Source organism: Chenopodium quinoa, unplaced genomic scaffold, assembly GCF_001683475.1.
Source record: "Chenopodium quinoa cultivar QQ74 unplaced genomic scaffold, ASM168347v1, whole genome shotgun sequence".
In the NCBI taxonomy this organism is placed as follows: domain Eukaryota; kingdom Viridiplantae; phylum Streptophyta; class Magnoliopsida; order Caryophyllales; family Amaranthaceae; genus Chenopodium; species Chenopodium quinoa.
In genome coordinates, this window is record NW_018742656.1 from 442361 (window position 1) to 462193 (window position 19833).

The window sequence follows — 19833 nt, forward strand, 5'->3', positions numbered from 1 at the left end:
ATGGTGACTTCAAAATGGGCTAGTAGAGTGCTATTAGAAGACATTAGAGCCAACAATGATATTTCTGGTAAGGCATTGAATGCATTACTATGGAACAGGTTTAATGTTCAAATGGCCACTAGTACATTGTATAGAGTTAGAGCTCAAGCCTTAATTGAGATATATGGTGGCTATGATGACTCATATTCTTTTTTGCCTAGTTATTGTGAAATGATTAAGAAAACTAACACTGGTTCTAATGCTAGTTGTGTGTGGAATCCAAACACTCATGTTGATAGGCCTTTGGCTTTTGTCACAATATTCATTTCATTTAAGCCATGTTTGGATGAGTTGAAGAATAGAATTAGAGGGTTTATTAGAGTTGATGGGACACACTTGAAAGGAAATTATGGGGGTGTTCTTCTTTCTGCAGTAGCACTAGATGGGAACAATGAGTTGTTCCCATTTGCTTGGGGGATTGTTTCTAATGAAGATTCGGACACTTGGTGCTTCTTTGTGCATCATTTGAGGGATTTACTTAGGTCAACTGGAAGAGGAGATAAATGGTGTATCATTTCAGATCGGCAAAAGGTTAGTCTCATTAAGTTTTCACTTTTAAATTGTATTTCATTTTAATTTAACTAAATCATAATGTTAAATAAATAGGGAATTGAAATTGCACTTGACAAGTTGTGGCCAGAATTAGATAGGAGATACTGCACCAAACATTTAGCTTCCAATTGGAAGAAAGCATTTCCTGGTCCATTAATGCTCTCTTTATTTTGGAAAGAGTGTGGTGCGTGTTCTGAGTTCACCTTTAAAAAAGCTATGGAACAAATGGATAAGGTTGGAAAAGGAGGAAGGTTATGGCTTGCAAAACTAGGCAATCAAGCTCGGTGGACAAAGCATAAGTTTAACGTTGCAACAAAGTGTGATGCAAATAAGTCCAACTTTGTTGAGAGTTTTAATGCGACTCTTGGTATTGACAGATGTAGACCTGTACTTACACTTTTAGAAGGTAAATTATCGTATATATGTCATCTTGAAATGCATTATGCAAGATTTCATGGCTTGTGTTAACAATGCTACATTGCGTCATTATTTGTTGTAGGTATTCGAAGAAAGACTATGGTAAGGTTGGCTTCTAGAAGACAGAAGTGTGAGGAGTGGACTAGAACTGACATTTGTCCAAACATTGTGCAAAGAGTTCAAAAGTTATGTCATGACTCAAGGACCTGCCATTCATATTTGTCTTCCTTTGGTGAATTTGAGGTGTTTGAGGGTAAGTCATACCTACCCGTAAGCTTAAGTAACCAAACTTGTGTTTGTGGACAATGGCAATTATCTGGATTCCATGTAGACATTGAATGAGGGCCATATTAGATTCTAAGCTTGACCCTCATGCTTTTGTTGATGAGTGGTACTCTGTTAAAAGATACAAGGCAACATATTCAAATGGCATTAAATCAATACCAGATCATGAGCAATGGCCTGAGTTTAATTTACCAAAAATATTGCCACCTAAGCTAAAAAGAGGAATAGGAAGACCAAGCAGGAACAGGAAGAGAGATGAAACAGAAGATAGGAAGGGGAAGAGAGCCAAAACTTTTAGGTGTAGCAAGTGTCAAGATTTTGGGCATAATGCAAAGACTTGCAAAGGAGGAGCTACTGCAAAGCAAAAGTGGGGTTCGAGTAAAAAGAACATGGAAAAATCAGATGCATCTTCTCAAGGCATTGATGTTCCTAATGTAGCAGTAAGTTCCCAACCTAAAACAACTAGAGGACACACTTCAAGGCTGGCTACATCTCAACCTCAACCTATTGGAGTAACTAGATCGGGATCTCTCTTTATGTTTGCATCTCAACCAAGACAATTATAAACCAGTGTCTTATGAATAATTTTTGTTTTGTTTGGTAGAACATGCACTATTATGAACCAATTAGTTAAGTGGCTGACCATTTTTAAGAAATTTTGCATTTGGCTTGAATAAAATTTTGTTGAATGAAATTTGAATGTTGTTATTTTGTTGTTAATTTACTGTAATTAAGTAGTTTGCTGTTATTTTACTGTAATTTTGTTGCAGGCTGATGGATTCTTTTGATTTAGTTATTATTTTGTTGTTGGAGCTTTTTTAATGTTGTTGCTTTAATTAATCTGTTTATGTGATCTGTCAGCTCTTGGAGATTGACAGGCCTATGGCTTCTCAAAAATCTGATCCCGAGTCCATTAAAATCAAAGTAAGGAGATACTTCAGACCTAAAACATCTCAGTTAAAAAACCACATCACTCTGAAATTCGTGAGGCATAATTGTTCAGTGCATATGTGTCTTTACCTTGTAAACATATACAATACCGTATGAATTATGTACTGAATATCGCATTATATATTTTCTTCTAATTTGCTATGAAGTCATCTAACAATGTAGCTGCAATCCCACTACTTGTCCATGTAATTTGTATTAATAAGGTTGCCCATGATCAATGGAAATTTGATATTTAATTGTGCCAACTTTTTGGCTATTGCTTGCAAGTTGCAGCCTAATTATATGTATTTGATAAAGCTCCCTGATCGTATTGGACTTACAAAAGGTAGTATACTTGTATCATTCAATAAATTAAGTGAGGGTAATTTAGTAAATTATTATTACATAACCATGGTTAGTGTATTTTAGGCTAATATATCACATTTAATAAAATAAAGCTATACAAGGGAATAATTGTAAAACTAATGCTATTTAAGAGAATTTGACAAAAATTTTGCTACCATAGAGAATTTACAAACTTTTATTGCTACCAATGAGAAAAACCCAAAAAAAATTTCTATTGTTTTACTTATACTATTGGTTGATGAGTTACAAAATCATAGATGCAACGTAAACATGTTATCAAGCTAAATTAATAAAGAATTTGGAAAACACGTAAAATGTAACCCATATAATTTTTTTTTTTTTTTTTTTTTTTGACAAGAACAACTTTGTTAAATTAGCCACTTCTACGTTCATAAATCATACTAGAGCCTTCAATTCGTGGTTATATTTATCAGAAATTATATCCGTATATACTTATTAAATTAAAAGCGATAATCTTGTTATCTTCGATTTAATACTTTTACTTAACATTGTTTAAAACTACTCGTCAAGTCGTCAAGTACAAAGCTAAGGTATATCATATAGTATATCTACGAAATAAATTAAATCTCATAATCATCCATCTAACAGCTCGATTATGGTCATAATATTCTTAATATTGATGTGATTTGCTTAGCGTAATAGTACGAAGTTTCACCTTTTCTAATTTTCTGTACATGCTATTAAGTGAGGTTATGTCTTGCGAGGTAGGTTGTGATGTAATGTTTAATATTATCTAGGTTTATCTTTATTTCAAAAGACAAAGAAAATAAGTTTACGTAAAACTATAAAAGCCTTTTTTTTTTAACTTTACAGACTTCGTTCTTACATTTAATTTGTTCACTTAACATTTTTTTTATTTTTTTTTATTTCTCATATATACTTGTATTAGTTTGTTCATTTCTGAAAATATTTTTGATACAACGACTATATACAATATTTTTCGTAAAATTATGTGTAAGTGATTAATGACAAAATACATTAAAACAAATAAATAATGGGGTGTCTCCTAATATCCTGATTTTCACCAATGTAAAATTTACATACCTGAATTATAAGTATTTGTAGTTGCAAATTGAGGTTAGCTAGGTTGTCGATCTCCCTTATTAACCCTTAATTCCTTATAAAGAAAATTATAGATAAGTAAGGGTCTGTTCCGATTAACTGAAAATAATTGAACTAAACTAATTAGAGCTGAGCTGAACTGAACTAAAATAAATTAAACTGAATAGAGCTGAAATAAAATGTTTATGAGAGAAAAAAAAATAGAAACTGAACTGATTGGAGCTTAACTGAAATTAAGTTGAACAGAACAGACCCTAACAAAGTAATACTCCATAATTAATAAAAATATAATATAATATAATATTATATTATATATATATATATATATATATATACATACATACATATATATATGTATGTATATATATATATATATGTATGTATGTATATGTGTATATATATATATGTATATGTATGTATATGTGTATATATATATATGTATGTATATATATATATATATGATATTGTTAGGAGAAATAATCAATAATTAAACAAATAATATAATTATACAACAGTGTTGTAATTTATTTATACTTCGTCTTGTATGTGGTTGGCCATACTGAATGACCGTTTATAAAAAATAAAGTAATTCCTATAACAATGACCAAGTAATTAACTCTTTAAATATTGAGTGAGTAACCTGTATGACACTGACGAAGTAACCCTTGTAATATGATCAAATAACCAATACATGTAATAGTAACGAAGTAACCCTCATAACAAGTGATCATAAGGTGTGTTTGTGATTCATCAATATCGAAAGAAACATACAAACAAGTCGAACATAAAAACTTAGGAAACCAAGCAATATGGTATGAATGTGATACGATGGAATAATGGATCAAGTTAATGCTAAAAACAAGTCAAGTAGTAGCACACACACTCGTCACTCGATGGAAGTATTAATAGGGGGGGTTGGTTGGAGGTTTTGATTGGGCAAGGAAGTGAACACGAGTACAAAGTTAGCTAAATAGACAAGGACGATGTAATTTTATTGATGCGACATGTCTTATATGGACATGACTACATTCATGTTTTTGCATGACATGATAACGGCCTTGCTACCCCCAAGTGCTATCCATGTGCACCGTTTTACACAACTACTTTTCTTACACTTTTTTTTTTTGTAAAAAATACTTTTGTATATAATTATTATTTCAACCTATGTTATTTTTTACTTAGGGATTATTCAGTTGAATTTCTAATTTCTTTATTTTATTAACAATTTATTTCATTTTTATTCAGTTCAGTTTTATTCTGTAAATCGAAATAGATTCTTAGCTCATTTTTTTTTTAATATGATGTGGGTAATTTCATATTTCTATCGAAATAAATACATTGTACGGAGTAATCTTTAGGCATCAACTTGGGGCAAGCTAAGGTTTGTGAGCAACTTTATGGAAGATATCGATCACATCATTACATACATATGATCCCTAATCTCTTTCTTCTACACTTTAACAACTGGACTATTCAACACGTCTTGAGAAGAAAATCAAGCAAAGAATTGAATAACTAAAGCTAGTCGTTAATTTCATATTATATGAAGATTGTTCCATGTAATATCTCTACCTTTTTTTTTTTTTTCATTGTATCCGATGCATTATAGGTGTTTATCTCATGTGAAGATCTCCTATGTTTATATTCAATTCTTGTTAATACTTTTGTATCTTACACCGTACCATACATAGTAGTTTTTGGATAGGATTTTCTTTTTAATGCAAATATAAATTTCGTTACTCCTTTTAAGATGACAGGCTAGTTTTTCTCTCCTACTACAAAGATTTAAATAAACCTACTTCAATTCAATTGTTATCTTGCCCAAATTGTACACTATCTTGTATGTTTAAGCGTGGCAATTAAGTTTGATGTGTTCCCTGGCCTGTTCAATATGTAAAAGTTGTTTGTTTAACAATTATAAATATTTGACAAAGTCTATAAATCATGATCCCTTTTAAACAAATATAGTACACATATAAACTTGTCATACAATTAAAAATAGGACACATATATAAATTAAATATAATATAATTGCTTGTCATTTTCAAATAGTAGTAAGAGTATAACACCTAACTAATTTGAAGAGAGTTATCTACAATTGATCGATAAGCTAGTTTGCTAGAGAGTTCTTATTGTTCTCATATAAAATGTGCTACATTGATAAAATTTAATTATTGAAGTTGAAGTCATGTTGGATGAGACAATTAGTAATATAATCAATTAATCAAGCATTTATACAGCGTGACAAGATATTTACAAAAACTTTGAATGCAAATTAATTAATAAGGGATGGGTAGCATTATAAATTATTTCCTATTTTTTTATTCTCTACATTTTGATTATTATGGTCCACTTTTTCAAATTTTGACCACTAAAACTCATCACTATTTTAAATATCAAATATATATATAATGAATATAGAACCTTTAAAAATTCGACTTGTAATATATTTTCTAAGTATTCTCTCAGTCCTTTTTTGTGATTATACTTTGACCTTTACGGCCTCAATATATACACATCTTTGACCAAATATATATTATAAGTGAAAATGTAACAGTAGAAAAGAGAGGACAAGGTATTATTTTATTTTATTTTTTAATTACTCATATCTTATTAAAATGTGCATGACAGCTATAAAAATTAAAATATAAAGAATAAAGAGGAATGGATGGAGCTCTAGATCAATGGTGAAGAGACCATTGAAAAAGTCTTGAAAACAAATAAATATAAGAAAGCAACTAAATCTCCATTTAAATGAATCATTTATTTATGTCTATGTGGGTTTTTCATGATTATCATTTAATGCATGCAAATTATACATTTACTTCATTAATTAATTTGGTTCCTAACTGAAAAAATGACTTGTAATTTTCCTTGATTGAAAATACTCATATAATTTATTTTCCGACTATATATTTTATATGAAAAACACAATTATTTTTTAAATATCTTAAAAGTAACATTACTCGATTATCTATAAAATCCCAAAAGAAGAAAGTACTCCAATAATATACTTCCTCCGTTCTAATAATGTTGCAATAATGGATTTTTTGCACTATTCATTGCTCTTGTTTGACCATATAATATGTTTATACGTTAAGAAAAATATAATCACGTGGGATCTTGTTGGATTCGTCTTATAAAATACTTTCACAATATCAATTTTTTATAATTTTTACTTATACACAAATATAGATATTTAGCATATAAATGTGTTTTAAAATACGTAATTTCATCCTTATTGTAATATTAATAGAATGAAGGAAGTATATGATTACTCTCTACAATAACACATAATATTGGTAACAAATGTTCCAAAAAAGATTGGAGAGTTTGAAAATTGCAAGTGTCACGTGAATGGAGGTAGGGGGTAAATATATAGTGAGTTGACTTAATTGTAATAGTTGACTTAAAGTAGGACATTTACTACTGTAGTAGTACAAAACCTAAGACATGATTAGTGCACAGATCCCAATTAGTAAATGTAACTGGGTTTAATTTATAAATTAATCAGAAAATAATTATTTAAAAAAAACATGGTACGGTATAAGTAAGATTATTAAGGAAATTCAATTAGGGAGTCTTATTATTACTACAATACTAAACAAATAAAAGAAAGAAAGAAATAGAAGTAATAAGCAGAGGATGTTGGTACAATGGCAGATTAAAAGGGGTCACGTGCCCAGTGCAAAAAACCAAAGGTGGTAAGTTGACAACCCCAAGCGAATCAGTTGCTGGAAATAAAAAAATAAAGAAAGAGAAAGAGTTGTCCTGTTGTTAGTTTTTAAGTGAAGAGGTGGTAGGGTAAGTAGGGTGGCTACTGTTTTTATTTTTTAAGCTGCGCCGGGAAACCCGGGACTCGTACTCCCCATGTGCCTTCCTCTCTTTCACTTTCTCTCTCCTCACATTTCTTTTAGCTTTAATTAACTAAATTTTGTGTTTAATAAAGAGTTATAAAGATGAGGGTGGATATCATGAAAATCTATCTAAAAGTAGAAAAGTTCTAACTTCTTGAGCTCTAACTCTCGTGTTCATTTGCTAATGAACGTTCCCGAGACGTTAGATAAACATTTAAAATTTTACCTAAAGTGGTATTAGATTGGGAAATCATGACAAAATCACGCGTCGATCGGTGTAATTAATGTTAATTTTAATTTAATCCTTCTACTTTTAACTAGCTTATCCAATGCCCCGGGGACGTTTGTTAGCATTTGCCTTTAAATTGATATCAACTTTGATTATCTTTGTAGATGTTATTTGACTTTTTATTAAAAAATTAATTTTACTATAGTTGTTAAATATCTTTAGTTTCAATGTTTAAAAAACTAGTTACAAACCTGTGCTATGCACGATTTATATAAAATCTATTTTTAGAATTTGTACATTTTTAAAAAAAAAATGATAAAAATATAAATAAGTATTATGCGCGTTATACAAAATATTTGTAATTTTATAGTTTCATCAAAATTATGATATAAATCATATAATATATATCGCCGCCTAATACATATTTCAATTTAGGATTTCATTTATTAGTGTGCTATTTACAATAGTTTCATTTTTGGATAGGTTATAGTTGTAATGTAGAAGCTTCTAATATTCAAATTTGGAAATTGTTAGATATGGTAGCTCCACACACACACACACAAAAAGAAGAAAAAAAAAAAAAAAACCAACCTTGTATTTAGGCGGAAAAATTTAATATGTGAGTGACGCGTGGACAATAACGTTAGTAACGTTTTGTTTTAGTAATAGTTAATAGATAATGAAAATTTCATATTTGAAATTTTATATATATATATAATTTTAAAGACTTACATATATATTAATACATGCAAATATAATGACATCTAATATGTTTATTATTATTATTATTATTATTATTATTATTATTATTATTATTTTACGAATTAGTGTACAAGTAAGGTCAAAGTTTGCTCAAAACTGGAAATCAGGTCATATCAGATCTGAAAAATTCAAACCATATTAGATCCGGTGAATAAATTATAGCTTTATTATGCACTTGGGGATCGTTTGGTTGTGGGTTCATCAAAGAAAAAGAGAATCAACTATCCTTATTCCCTTTGTTGTTGTTGTTTAGTAGGTCATTTTTCCCATTCCATGTACCCTTTCCATCCTCCAAATCCTTCCAAGTTGATTCTTCACCCCCCTTAGGGAAGCAGGGGAGACTTGTGGTTTTACGCGACAGGGAGGGATAGGAGTTTAAGGGTTTTGCAGGATTGTGGGAAGTTTTTTGGGGGGAGAGGAAAGCTTTGTCGAGGGGCGACAAGGGACAGAGGGAGGTGCAGTAAAGGGCGACGAGTAGTGAGTTGGCCGAAAAAGGTGGCCTGGGAAGTGAAGGATGTAACACCTCGACCCCAAACAAATTAGGGAGGGGACTATTGTCATGAAATGCGCATCAAGGGCCAACAACTGTCCCCACAGACCAACACGTACAAGTCCTTCCGACGTATTTTATCGTCACTCATGCACACCCCGAGAAAATTTCCTAGGAGGTCACCCATCCCAAGACTACTCCCAGCCAAGCATGCTTAATTATGGAGTATCTTAGCATATGGGCTCCCCAAAAGAAAGATGCATCTTGTTGGTATGAGTAGTATATTAAAATCATTTAAAGCAATCATTAGGGGTATTACATACACCCCCACTTGAGAACGACAACGTCCTCGTTGTGCCTGGAAAGCTAGGGACTCTAGTATTACACCTAATGGCAACTAGGTAGACAAAGTGTTACATCCAGTACGTCTGGATACCATATGGCCCCAGAATTCTCCCCCGCTAGGCGACTGACATAAGATTAATTACCCACGATCAGCACAAGGTTGCGAGGTTGCTCTGATACCATTTGTAACACCCCAACCCCAAACAAATTAGGGAGGGGCCTATGGTCACGAAATGCGCATCAAGGGCCAACAATTGTCCCCACATACCAACACAAATCTTTTCGGCGCATTTTGTTCTCACTCATGCGTACCCCGAAAAAGCTTCCCAAGAGGTCACCCATCCCAAGACTACTCCCAGCCAAGCACACTTAGTTGTGGAGTATCTTAGCATATAGGCTCTTTATAAGAAAGATGCATCTTGTTTGTATGAGTAGTATACTAAACTCATTTAAAGCAATTATGAGCGGTATTACAAAGGAGATAGGTGGTTGTGTGATGGTGGGACTGGTGGCTTGTTTCCCTTTGTATTTCAAAACAACTAATATAATAATAAGGCCTTGTTTAGTTCTACTTATTTTTACTTTTTTTCAGAAAAAATAAGTTCATATCATGCGGAGTATCAGATTAAATAAGTTCAAATTAGATCAACGTTTTATGTGTGATTTTTATCGCTAAATAATATCTTTAATTACGTACTAAAAAAATTATGAAAATTACAAATACCCCACTTGATATATTCCTTCTTTATATACTATCGTATACATAAGGTTAAAGTTAAGTCAAATCATTCATTCAGATCAGATAAACAATATTAAGGTGAATAAGGGCCTGTTCCGATTGACTGAACTCAGCTGAACTGAACTGAACTGAACTGAACTGAACTGAACTGAACTGAACTTATTAATTAGTGATTTTTAACTACGGATTAGTGATCTTTGATTATTTATTGATTATTTATTACTATACATATGTGTATATACAAATGTACATATTATTATTATTATTATTATTATTATTATTATTATTATTAATTATTGATTATTATTATTATTATTTATTGATTATTATTATTATTATTATTATTTATTGATGATTATTATTATTATTTATTGATTATTATTATTAGTATTATTATTTCAATTATTATTGTTATTATTATTATTATTATTATTATTATTATTATTTATTGATTATTATTATTATTATTATTATTATTATTATTATTTATTATTTATTGATTATTATTATTATTATTATTATTATTTATTACTTATTGATTATTATTATTATTGTTGTTGTTGTTGTTGTTGTTGTTGTTGTTGTCGTTGTTGTCGTTGTAATAAGAGCTTAAAAGAATGAAATTTGGCTTTATATCATTAGCAATATCATTAGACGTAAATTAAGAGCTGAACTGAGCTGAACTGAACTGAACTGAGCTGAACTGAACTGAACTGTACTGAAATGAACTGAATTTCAACGGAAGAGAATAGGCCCTAAAACAAGCCCTAAATGTAAGGATTTTTCATTCCATTTATCTTTCTTTCCCTTATTCCATTCCATTTATCTAGTGCAAACCAAACTACCCTTACATAATTAATTGAAATACTTACATTTGGATCGATAGTGTTGATAGGATGTTAAAGTGTTTTAAAGGACTTTTTTTTTTTCATTATCCCTCTTTGGGTTTGATTAAACGTATATTTTATTCATCTTATATTCATTTAATTTGGGAAAAATAGAAAATAACACTCCAAAATTATCACGATTTTGATTATAACACCACAAAAAAAAAAACTTTTAGAGAAATTCTCAATGGTAACACTAAACTTTGTAATTTTCTCATTGGTAAATTGCAAAAATTCTTATTATCCTTGGTAAACTTTAATTTATTATAATTTTCAATGGTGAACTTAATGAAGCAATTTAGTTAATATTAAACCATGGTTAACATCTTTTTAGTTAAAATCATTAACCACGGTTAGTTTTATTATTTTTTAAATAATTAACTTAAATTTAAAAATTAAAAAATAAAAAACACCCACCCTCCCCACCGAACCAGCAACCCAGCTTTGCCGGCGTCGGCGACGCCGCCACCTAGACCCCTCCCCTTTTCTGGCGCCGGCGACCAGCTGTTCCCCTCCCCCTTCCATTTCCACCTCTCTTCCTTTGAAACCATCTGGAACCTCACCTCCCCCACCCCCGAAACCACCTGGAAACCTGCCCCACCCCCCGAAAATCCCAACCACCCATCCCACCACACTCGAATAACCCTAATCGGCCTTCCCACACCCTCAAAAACCCTCGACGACCTCTCCTCCACCCCCGAAAACCCCAGCCATCCAACCCACCACTCTCGAAAAATCCTAACCGGCCCTCCTACACCATCACAAACCCTCGGCAACCTCTCCCCCACCCCCGAAAACCCTAGCCACCCAGCCCACCACCCTCGAAAAACTCTAATCGACCCTTTCCCCACCCACAAAAACTCTCGTTGAGGGTTCTTAAGGGTGGGGGGAGGGAAGATTTGGATTTTTCGAGGGTAGTGGATGGGGTTTTTGAGGGTGGGGCCGTGGGGGAGGTGGGTTTCAGGGAATAGGGGAGAGAGAGGTTTCGTGGGGTGGGGTGGGTTGGGTTTGGGGAAGGGGATGGGCTTGGTGCCGGCGCCGACACCGACGTGGGGGGGGGGGGGAGGGAGGCTGGGCGCCGGCTGACCTGATGGTGGGGGAGTGGGGAGGGGTGGCTGTTGGGGGAGGAGGGTTTTTTTTTTATTATTTTATTTATATAATATAATTAATTAAATATTAAAAAAATATGAAATCCTAACCATAGTTAATTATTTATTAAAAAAGTCATCATTAATGTCATTAATAATAATTATAAATAGTTTAGGTTTACCAAAGATAATAAATTTTTTTGCAATTCACCACTGAGAAAACTAAAAATTATGGTGTTACCATTGAGAATTTCCCAAACTTTTATTATAACACAAAAAAAAAGGTTTCACCACCACTTAACTTTGCCATAAAAAAAACCATTAAGTGGGTCCCACACAGTACAATGTCAATCAACTATTGGATTAAATTTTTTTCTAAAAAAAGAAAAACCCTATAATCCTAACCCAGCCACAACCACTACCACCGGCGTCGGTTCCCACCGCCGTCAACCCTACCCTACCACAGCCGCCATGTAACACCCCCGATTTACTAACCAATAATAAATAAGAATTATAGGAAAAATAAACAACCTTTAAATAAAATTGCAGAAGCATACACCTAAATCGGAGGTATTACCGCCACACTCAACAACCTGTCAAGTGTTAAGGCTTACAAAATCCCAATAATTACAACCCAATAAAATAGGTGAGCTATTTATACAACTCTATAAATTAAACTGGTTATAACAAACTAATCGAAACACTTGAGCTCCTTTAGCTACGATCATCTCTTGATCAACCTGTTACAATCTTGACTGCTCACCATTAAGGACAAATTCCAAAATAGATCGTCGCTAGGCCACCATAAGAAAAAGACATGGCCGCAAACACAAGTAGCACAACAAAATAACACACACACGTCAGCAAAAAAACTGAGTAATCATCACATATCAGAGTACAAAGAATAATATAAAATAAGCAACATTACTAACTCATCAATTAATCAATGTAGTTCAAAACTATATTACACAATGTACTTTGAAAATAACCTTTATCAACTCAACCTCGAATAATAATACGAACCTTTACTCAACTCTCTATCCCATAAGTGTGTCGTGCTCATTATTCTATACCTAGCCTTGGACATAGGTAATTTGAATAAATAAACCAACAAGTATAAAAACTTGAATATTCTCAATAACCAGAAAACACCTTGAACCAGACCACATACGAGCCAATTCCCACTGTAGAAGACCATAGAAAAATAGATAATAAAGATTGTACCTCATTCTTAACTCATGATCATTATCTCCTTACCAACATGCTAAGGACTAAGGTATATAACGCTGAGTCTCAAACCAAGAGCAAAATAATAATTCTCAACCTTTTGATCTCACACATTGATCAAATAATCAATCACAAACTAATACATAGTAACTCAATAATGGCACAAGTTCCCAAATTACATAACAATTCGATTAAAAAAAATCTCAACTCTTATAGGACAATCATACTAGTAACCCAAATATAATTAACTCACAACCCAAAAATTATATTCTGCATTAATAACCCTAAACCACAAAACAATACAACAAAATAATACAACAATTAAATCATATATCACAACATATTAACAATAATATATGCAATAATTGATCATATGAATAAAAATTATATAAACCTACTCATAATAAGACGAAATATAATAAAGCCAACTCTAAAAAGATTTCATGTGATTACAAATAACAAATAACAACGAGTGTGATTACCTTTCAACAAATAACAATCAAATCACAATATTCAAGGCAATGTATATGGAGCACTGTTGCAATTTGCGAGCTTTGACTATACAAATCCAATGGATCGGAGTTTGGAGAATAATGAAAGAAAAACTTTTATGAATAATCAAGTTTGGGGTTGGATCATGGAGGTCACGCACAAGATACGTACGACAACCCCCCCCCCCCCCCCCCCCTTTTTTTAATAAAATATGTTTTGAGAGGTAAATAATATTTTTAGGGTTTAAATTAATTTATATACGTTTTGAATTGTACAGTGTTATTTAAACAATATAGGGTTTTAAAACTTTATGAAGTCTAAATAAAAAAATGTGAGATTAGAAAAGTTATATAATAAATAAAAATAAACTATATTTTTATAAAATATTTTATATAAAATAAAAAAATATTCGGGTATTACAATCTACCCTCCTTAAAACAAGTTTCGTCCCTGAAACTTAAAATAGAAAATTTTAGGGTATTACACGCCACCCCAACCCAACCCCCATCGCTGTCTCCCCGATCAGAAATCGTCGCCGAACCACCCATACCCCAATAACCCAAACCAACCAGCCCCCATCGTCGTCTCCCCGACCCGAATCCATTATCGAACCACCCAAACCCAACCCTAACCATCCCAGCCACCGTCGTCGAACTCCACTACCCTACCTAAAGTCGTCGCCGAACCTCTGAAACCCAACCCACACCGGCACACCCATACCCAAACCCACAAACCTCCCTACTCCTCTCACCCTCACCTAAAATCAAATCGGGGCTAGTTATTTTTTGGGTATGGTTGGGCTGATTTCGACGGTTGAGGGTGGTCGGTTGGCTGGTTTTGTGGGTCGAGGGTGGTTTCCTGGTGACAGCGGTGGGGGCTGGGTTGGAGAAAGGCGGTAGGAATCGACGGTGTCGATGGTGGCTAGGTAGTTTTAAGGGTTTTTTTTTCAATTTTTTTTTTAATGCAATACATAATTGATGCGTGTACAATATGGGACTCACTAAGGGTTTTTTTGATGGAAAAGTTAAGTGGTGGTGAAATCAAAATTTTGGGTTTTTTTTTTGGTGTTATAAGAAAAGTTTTAGTGGTGCTATAATAAAAATTGTGACAATTTTGTGGTGTTATTTTCTAATTTTTCCTTTAATTTGAGTCTCAATTTTGCTTACAAAATCGAGGCTTTATTTTTCACATCTTTTAAGTTTAATATGATCTTATTTATCTTTGTCTGCCTTTTTTTCTTTTTAATTCATAGGTCTATAGAACTATTATATGTGGGTGATCCCTAATGAGTACTCAAAATTAAGTTATGAAGCAATTTCAAAGGCCAGGGATAACCCAAATAAAGTGGAGCAAATTTTAAAGGACACAGTAGAGTATAAATATGACAAGTGTTAATAAGTTAAGATAACTGATAGGCCGCCATCAAGCCTATTGAAGATAAAAACCTAACTCGGCCCATCGTCGACACATCCATGGGAAGGGAAAGAGAGTGAAGAAAATTTTGGTGGTGGTACGGTGGAGGAAGAAGACTATATCGTACTTGTATTTTTAGGTTAAAAATGGTGATTTTAACATAGTTTGTTAATACTTCCTCCGTTTCTTTTTAGTTGACACGTTTCTTTAGTCACGTTTCCTATGCAAAAATGCAATCGTTAATATCTTTAATTACCGATAAGTAAAAAATATAAAAAGTTGATATTTTGAAAATATACATTGTGACGAATCTATTAAGATCCCACTTAACTATATTCTTCTTTACATATAAATCACAAAACATGGTGAAAGGAAGATGTGTGAATAGTGCTAAAGTCAAAACGTGTTAACTAATAAAAAACGTAGGTAGTATATGATAACTGGGTTTGCCATATATATATATAAATTGGATTCAGGTTGGATGCGGCTAAATTTGAATTCGGTACGTTTAGTAAACAAACCATGGGCTCGAATCCAGATCTGAATACAAATCTGACTCGACTTGTAATTTTTGGATCTGAATTCGATCTGTTTATTCAAACTTCTGAATGATCTGGATTTTTTTTTGTTTTTTTTTATTTGATTATATATACTTATAATTGCTTGTATTATCCAGTATAAACTTTATTTCTTATATCATATTGGTGTGTAAAAATTAGAAAAAACATAGGATATAATATCTAAATATACCATATTCAAATTATGAATTAAGTTATATTATTACAAAATTTGCTACAAACAAGTAAGCAATTGTCCCAAGTTATAAAGCATATATACTCGGACTAGATTCGGACTTTGCGCAGGGTCCAAGTCCGCTTCGCCTCCCATTCAGATTCATATATATTTTATCGGATTCGGATTCGAACTATTTTAAACGGATTCAGATCAATTTTTTTCTTCGGTTTAGGTTGGATTCGAATCGAACTCGGATTAAATTTACATCCCTAATATCCGTATATACTAGCTTGTCGTTTGACGACTTTCTCATAATTTAACGTTCCAATCACAAAGTCTGTTGGTTCATTAATAATTCAGTGATTCTATTATGTCTTCACGTTTTTATTCTAAGCTCTAATCTTATCATCATGTATGCGCTATGTAGTTATATACTTATATATGCCAACGAAGGATCAAATCAGGTTACATTAAGGACCTATTTTGATTTAATGAAAACAACTGAACTAAACTTAACTGATTGGAGCTGAACTGAATTGAATTGAATTGAAGTAAATTTAATTATATATGAGAGGAGGAAATTAGGAACAAGACTGAATTGAACTGAACTTATTGGAGCTGAACTGAACTGAAATTAAGATGAAGAGAACAAGCTTTAAATCATATTTAAATATTTGTATGCATTTATTTAGTACTAAATACTTTTATTTACCTTATTATGGATCTAAAAATGTAACCATCATTTGATGATTTGATATTAACTATTACTGTAAAATAATATTAAGGCTTATTAGTCAGTTATTTAAAGTTTAGTTCGGGCCAAACTAAGGCTCCGTCCCTCACTTCATCTTATATTTGCTGAAATGAAATTATTTTTACTAAACTAGAATTATTTTGATGAACTTAAATTATTTTAATTGAACATAAATTAATTTTACTGAACTAAAATTATTTTTGCTAGACTGAAATTAATTTTACTGAATTTCTATGATAATCCTTCTTTAAAATTGTTGTTTTTTACTGAATTGAAATTATTTTTTGAAATTAATTTTACTGATTTGAAATTATTTTTACAGAACTGAACTTTTTTTTATTGAATTAAAATTATTTTTACTAGATTTATTTTTTTAAGGTGAAGTGAACAGGGCTTAAGATATAACAATAAATTTTGGATTGAATCAATTGGATTTAATATAGTCTAAAAAGAAATATATATTGTCAATGTTATTTCATTGAATCCAATGAGTAAACCTATAAATATTTTATTATAAATTAAACTTGTTTTAGAATTTTATACATTTATAATAATAAAGTGATTTAAATCCCTTTTGATAGTTTTAATCTATAACTAATACTAAATTAGCAACCAATAAAATTATTTTATTCTAAAATTAGACACAAGTCATGTTGTTATTAAACTTTTTTTCCTCTAAAACTATTAATGATGTCATCACTTTATTTTATTAAAATTCTAATCAACTATTTTATTTATTTTTGAAAAAATATTCTATTCTCTGCAATAAAAATACTTTAAATTTTCTTCCTCGAGTACCCTTTCATCATTTAATTATTACGAGCTCTAATTTTTTTTATTTATTATTTGATATATTATTTTCTTTGGATTTTTTTTTGTTTTTTATTTTGGTATGAAAAAATAAACAAATTTAAAAAATATTATTTGTTCAAATCGTGCATGCATCATACGAGACTAATTTAGTTTTAACTATATGTCTATACTCACAGCACCGACAATATAATGTTGGTGTAATTCTGTTAGGTTTGTTTTAAATTAGATTTTGTGCATATTGATATCAATGTTTCTTAAGTTTACTACTCCAAAATATGTAATTAAAATATTAATGATGAAAAATATGTATGTAAATAAATTAATCGTGTAAATTGTGAAATTTGCAAATGGAATTGAAGATCTTTAAGATCGATGTAGTATTTGTTTAGGAATATTTACTTTATATGTAGTATTTGAGATTGAATTTGTTTACGTCCTTACTATATATGGTTTTGTAGTCAACAAAAGGTAATGTATATTTTTTTTTGGCTTGATTCACTTCCAATATATATACCTAGCCTTGTGATTTATGTGTGTTATCTCTTATTTAGGGTTTGTAAAATTATTTTTGTTAAACTGAAATTATTTTTATTGATTTTCTATTATAATTCTTCTTTAAAAAAACTGAATTTTACTGAATTGAACTTATTTTTACTGAGTTGAAATTAATTTTAATGAACTGAACTTATTTTTACTTAATATTATTTTTTTAAGGTGAAGTTAACAAGGCCTAAATAGATGAAAATGCTTAATAAATTGAATATATGAGATATTATTGATTTTTTTTTCTTTATATATCATATGCCATAGTCTCAATTAAGAAAAAAAAAAGTGGATCTAAAGGCCTGTTGAGTTCGCCTTATTTTCACTTATTTTAGGTCCAATAAGTTTAGGCCATGTTCTGTTCACCTTATTTTCACTAATTTCAAGGTTAATAAGTTCATATAAGAGTTAATATGTTCTGATAAGATAAGTTCAGAAAAAATAAGTTCAGATAAGTTGTGATTATTAGGGTTGTTCATTGGTCCAAGATCGGACTGGACCGACCCGCATTGGATCGAAGACCGTAAATTAGAATTTTAAAAATCGAAGACTGGATTGATTAAGTTGAGACGAACCTGGACCGGACCGAAAGAATCGGTCAAAACCCGGACCAGGCCGATTTAAGAATTTTATTTTTAAAAAAAATCTAAATTTTTAATAAAATTATGGAAAACATGAAAAAAAAGTAAAGGAAAAACTATATTTTAACGTCTTCTTTTGTTTGTTTGATACAAAAAAACTTATAAAATTAAAGTTTTCTAAGTTTATCCACGATAATCATAAGGAAATTTTGAATTTTACCACCTTCAAAAAATCACTTAATTTCACCTGCATAAAAAAAAGTTTTACTTTATCACCACATATAAAAAAAAACTTTTGTTTTACCACCTAATCCTAACTCCGATGATGAAAAATGATTGTGGGGCCCACATGAACGGCTACTTTTTCAACTTTTCCCCAAATTCTCTTGGTTTTCTTTTCTATTTAAACCCACCTTCTTCATTTTTACAAAATAATCGTGTAATTGAGTTTTTTTTTTGTTTTTGTTTTTTTTTGTTTTTGTTTTTGTATTTTTTGTTTTTTTTTGCGATTTTGTTCCCAAATCCCTTAATTTGCTGATCCCTAACAATCCTAATCAAATTCTTCCAGATTTGTGGTCCTTGAATCAAGTTAGTTGTACTACAACAAGTAAGAAGAAGGTAAGCAAATTTCATGATATTTGTTGCAATTTTTTGCAATTCATGTCGTGATTATGTTCCAATTATTAAGTGTAATTGAAATTGCACATTTGAATTCTTAATTGAACCCCAATTTCACTGAAAAAAATTAGGGTTTATGGAAATCAAAATTAAATTGGGGGTTTTTGAAATTTCAATTGGATAAAAAAATTAGGGTTAGGTTATGGTAATTCAAAGGAGAGAGAAGAAATTTCAGAGGAGATAGAAGAAATTTAAAAGGAGGAAGGTGAGAAATTGAATAGAAATTGAATAGGAAGAGAGAAAGGGAAATCGGGTTTGGAACAATAAATTTAGAGGGACGAAATGACAGATTGTGGGCCCCACAGTCATTTTCCGTTGCCGGAGTTAGGATTAGGTGGTAAAACAAAAGTGTTTTATTTTTTTTATTATTTATTATTTATTTATTTTTATGTTAAAGTAAAATTTTTTATACAAGTGGTAAATTCAATTTAGTGGTTTTTTTGAAGGTGGTAAAAGTCATTTTTCATTATATAAGGTTTCACGTACATTTTTAATCAAAAAATCGGTCCGATCCAAGACCGATTTTTA

General features: G+C 31.1%; 1 protein-coding gene across 1 annotated transcript in view; it reads left to right on the forward strand.

The window, feature by feature from the left end:
- Positions 1 to 19833, forward strand: part of LOC110722260 — a 25474-nt gene continuing 5641 nt past the window's right edge. The window contains exons 1-5 of the mRNA XM_021901536.1: positions 1 to 570; positions 646 to 997; positions 1091 to 1261; positions 1363 to 1733; positions 2155 to 2217. Of these exons, the coding sequence (XP_021757228.1) occupies positions 1 to 570; positions 646 to 997; positions 1091 to 1261; positions 1363 to 1733; positions 2155 to 2217 (1527 nt within the window). The remainder of the gene's footprint in view (positions 571 to 645; positions 998 to 1090; positions 1262 to 1362; positions 1734 to 2154; positions 2218 to 19833) is intronic.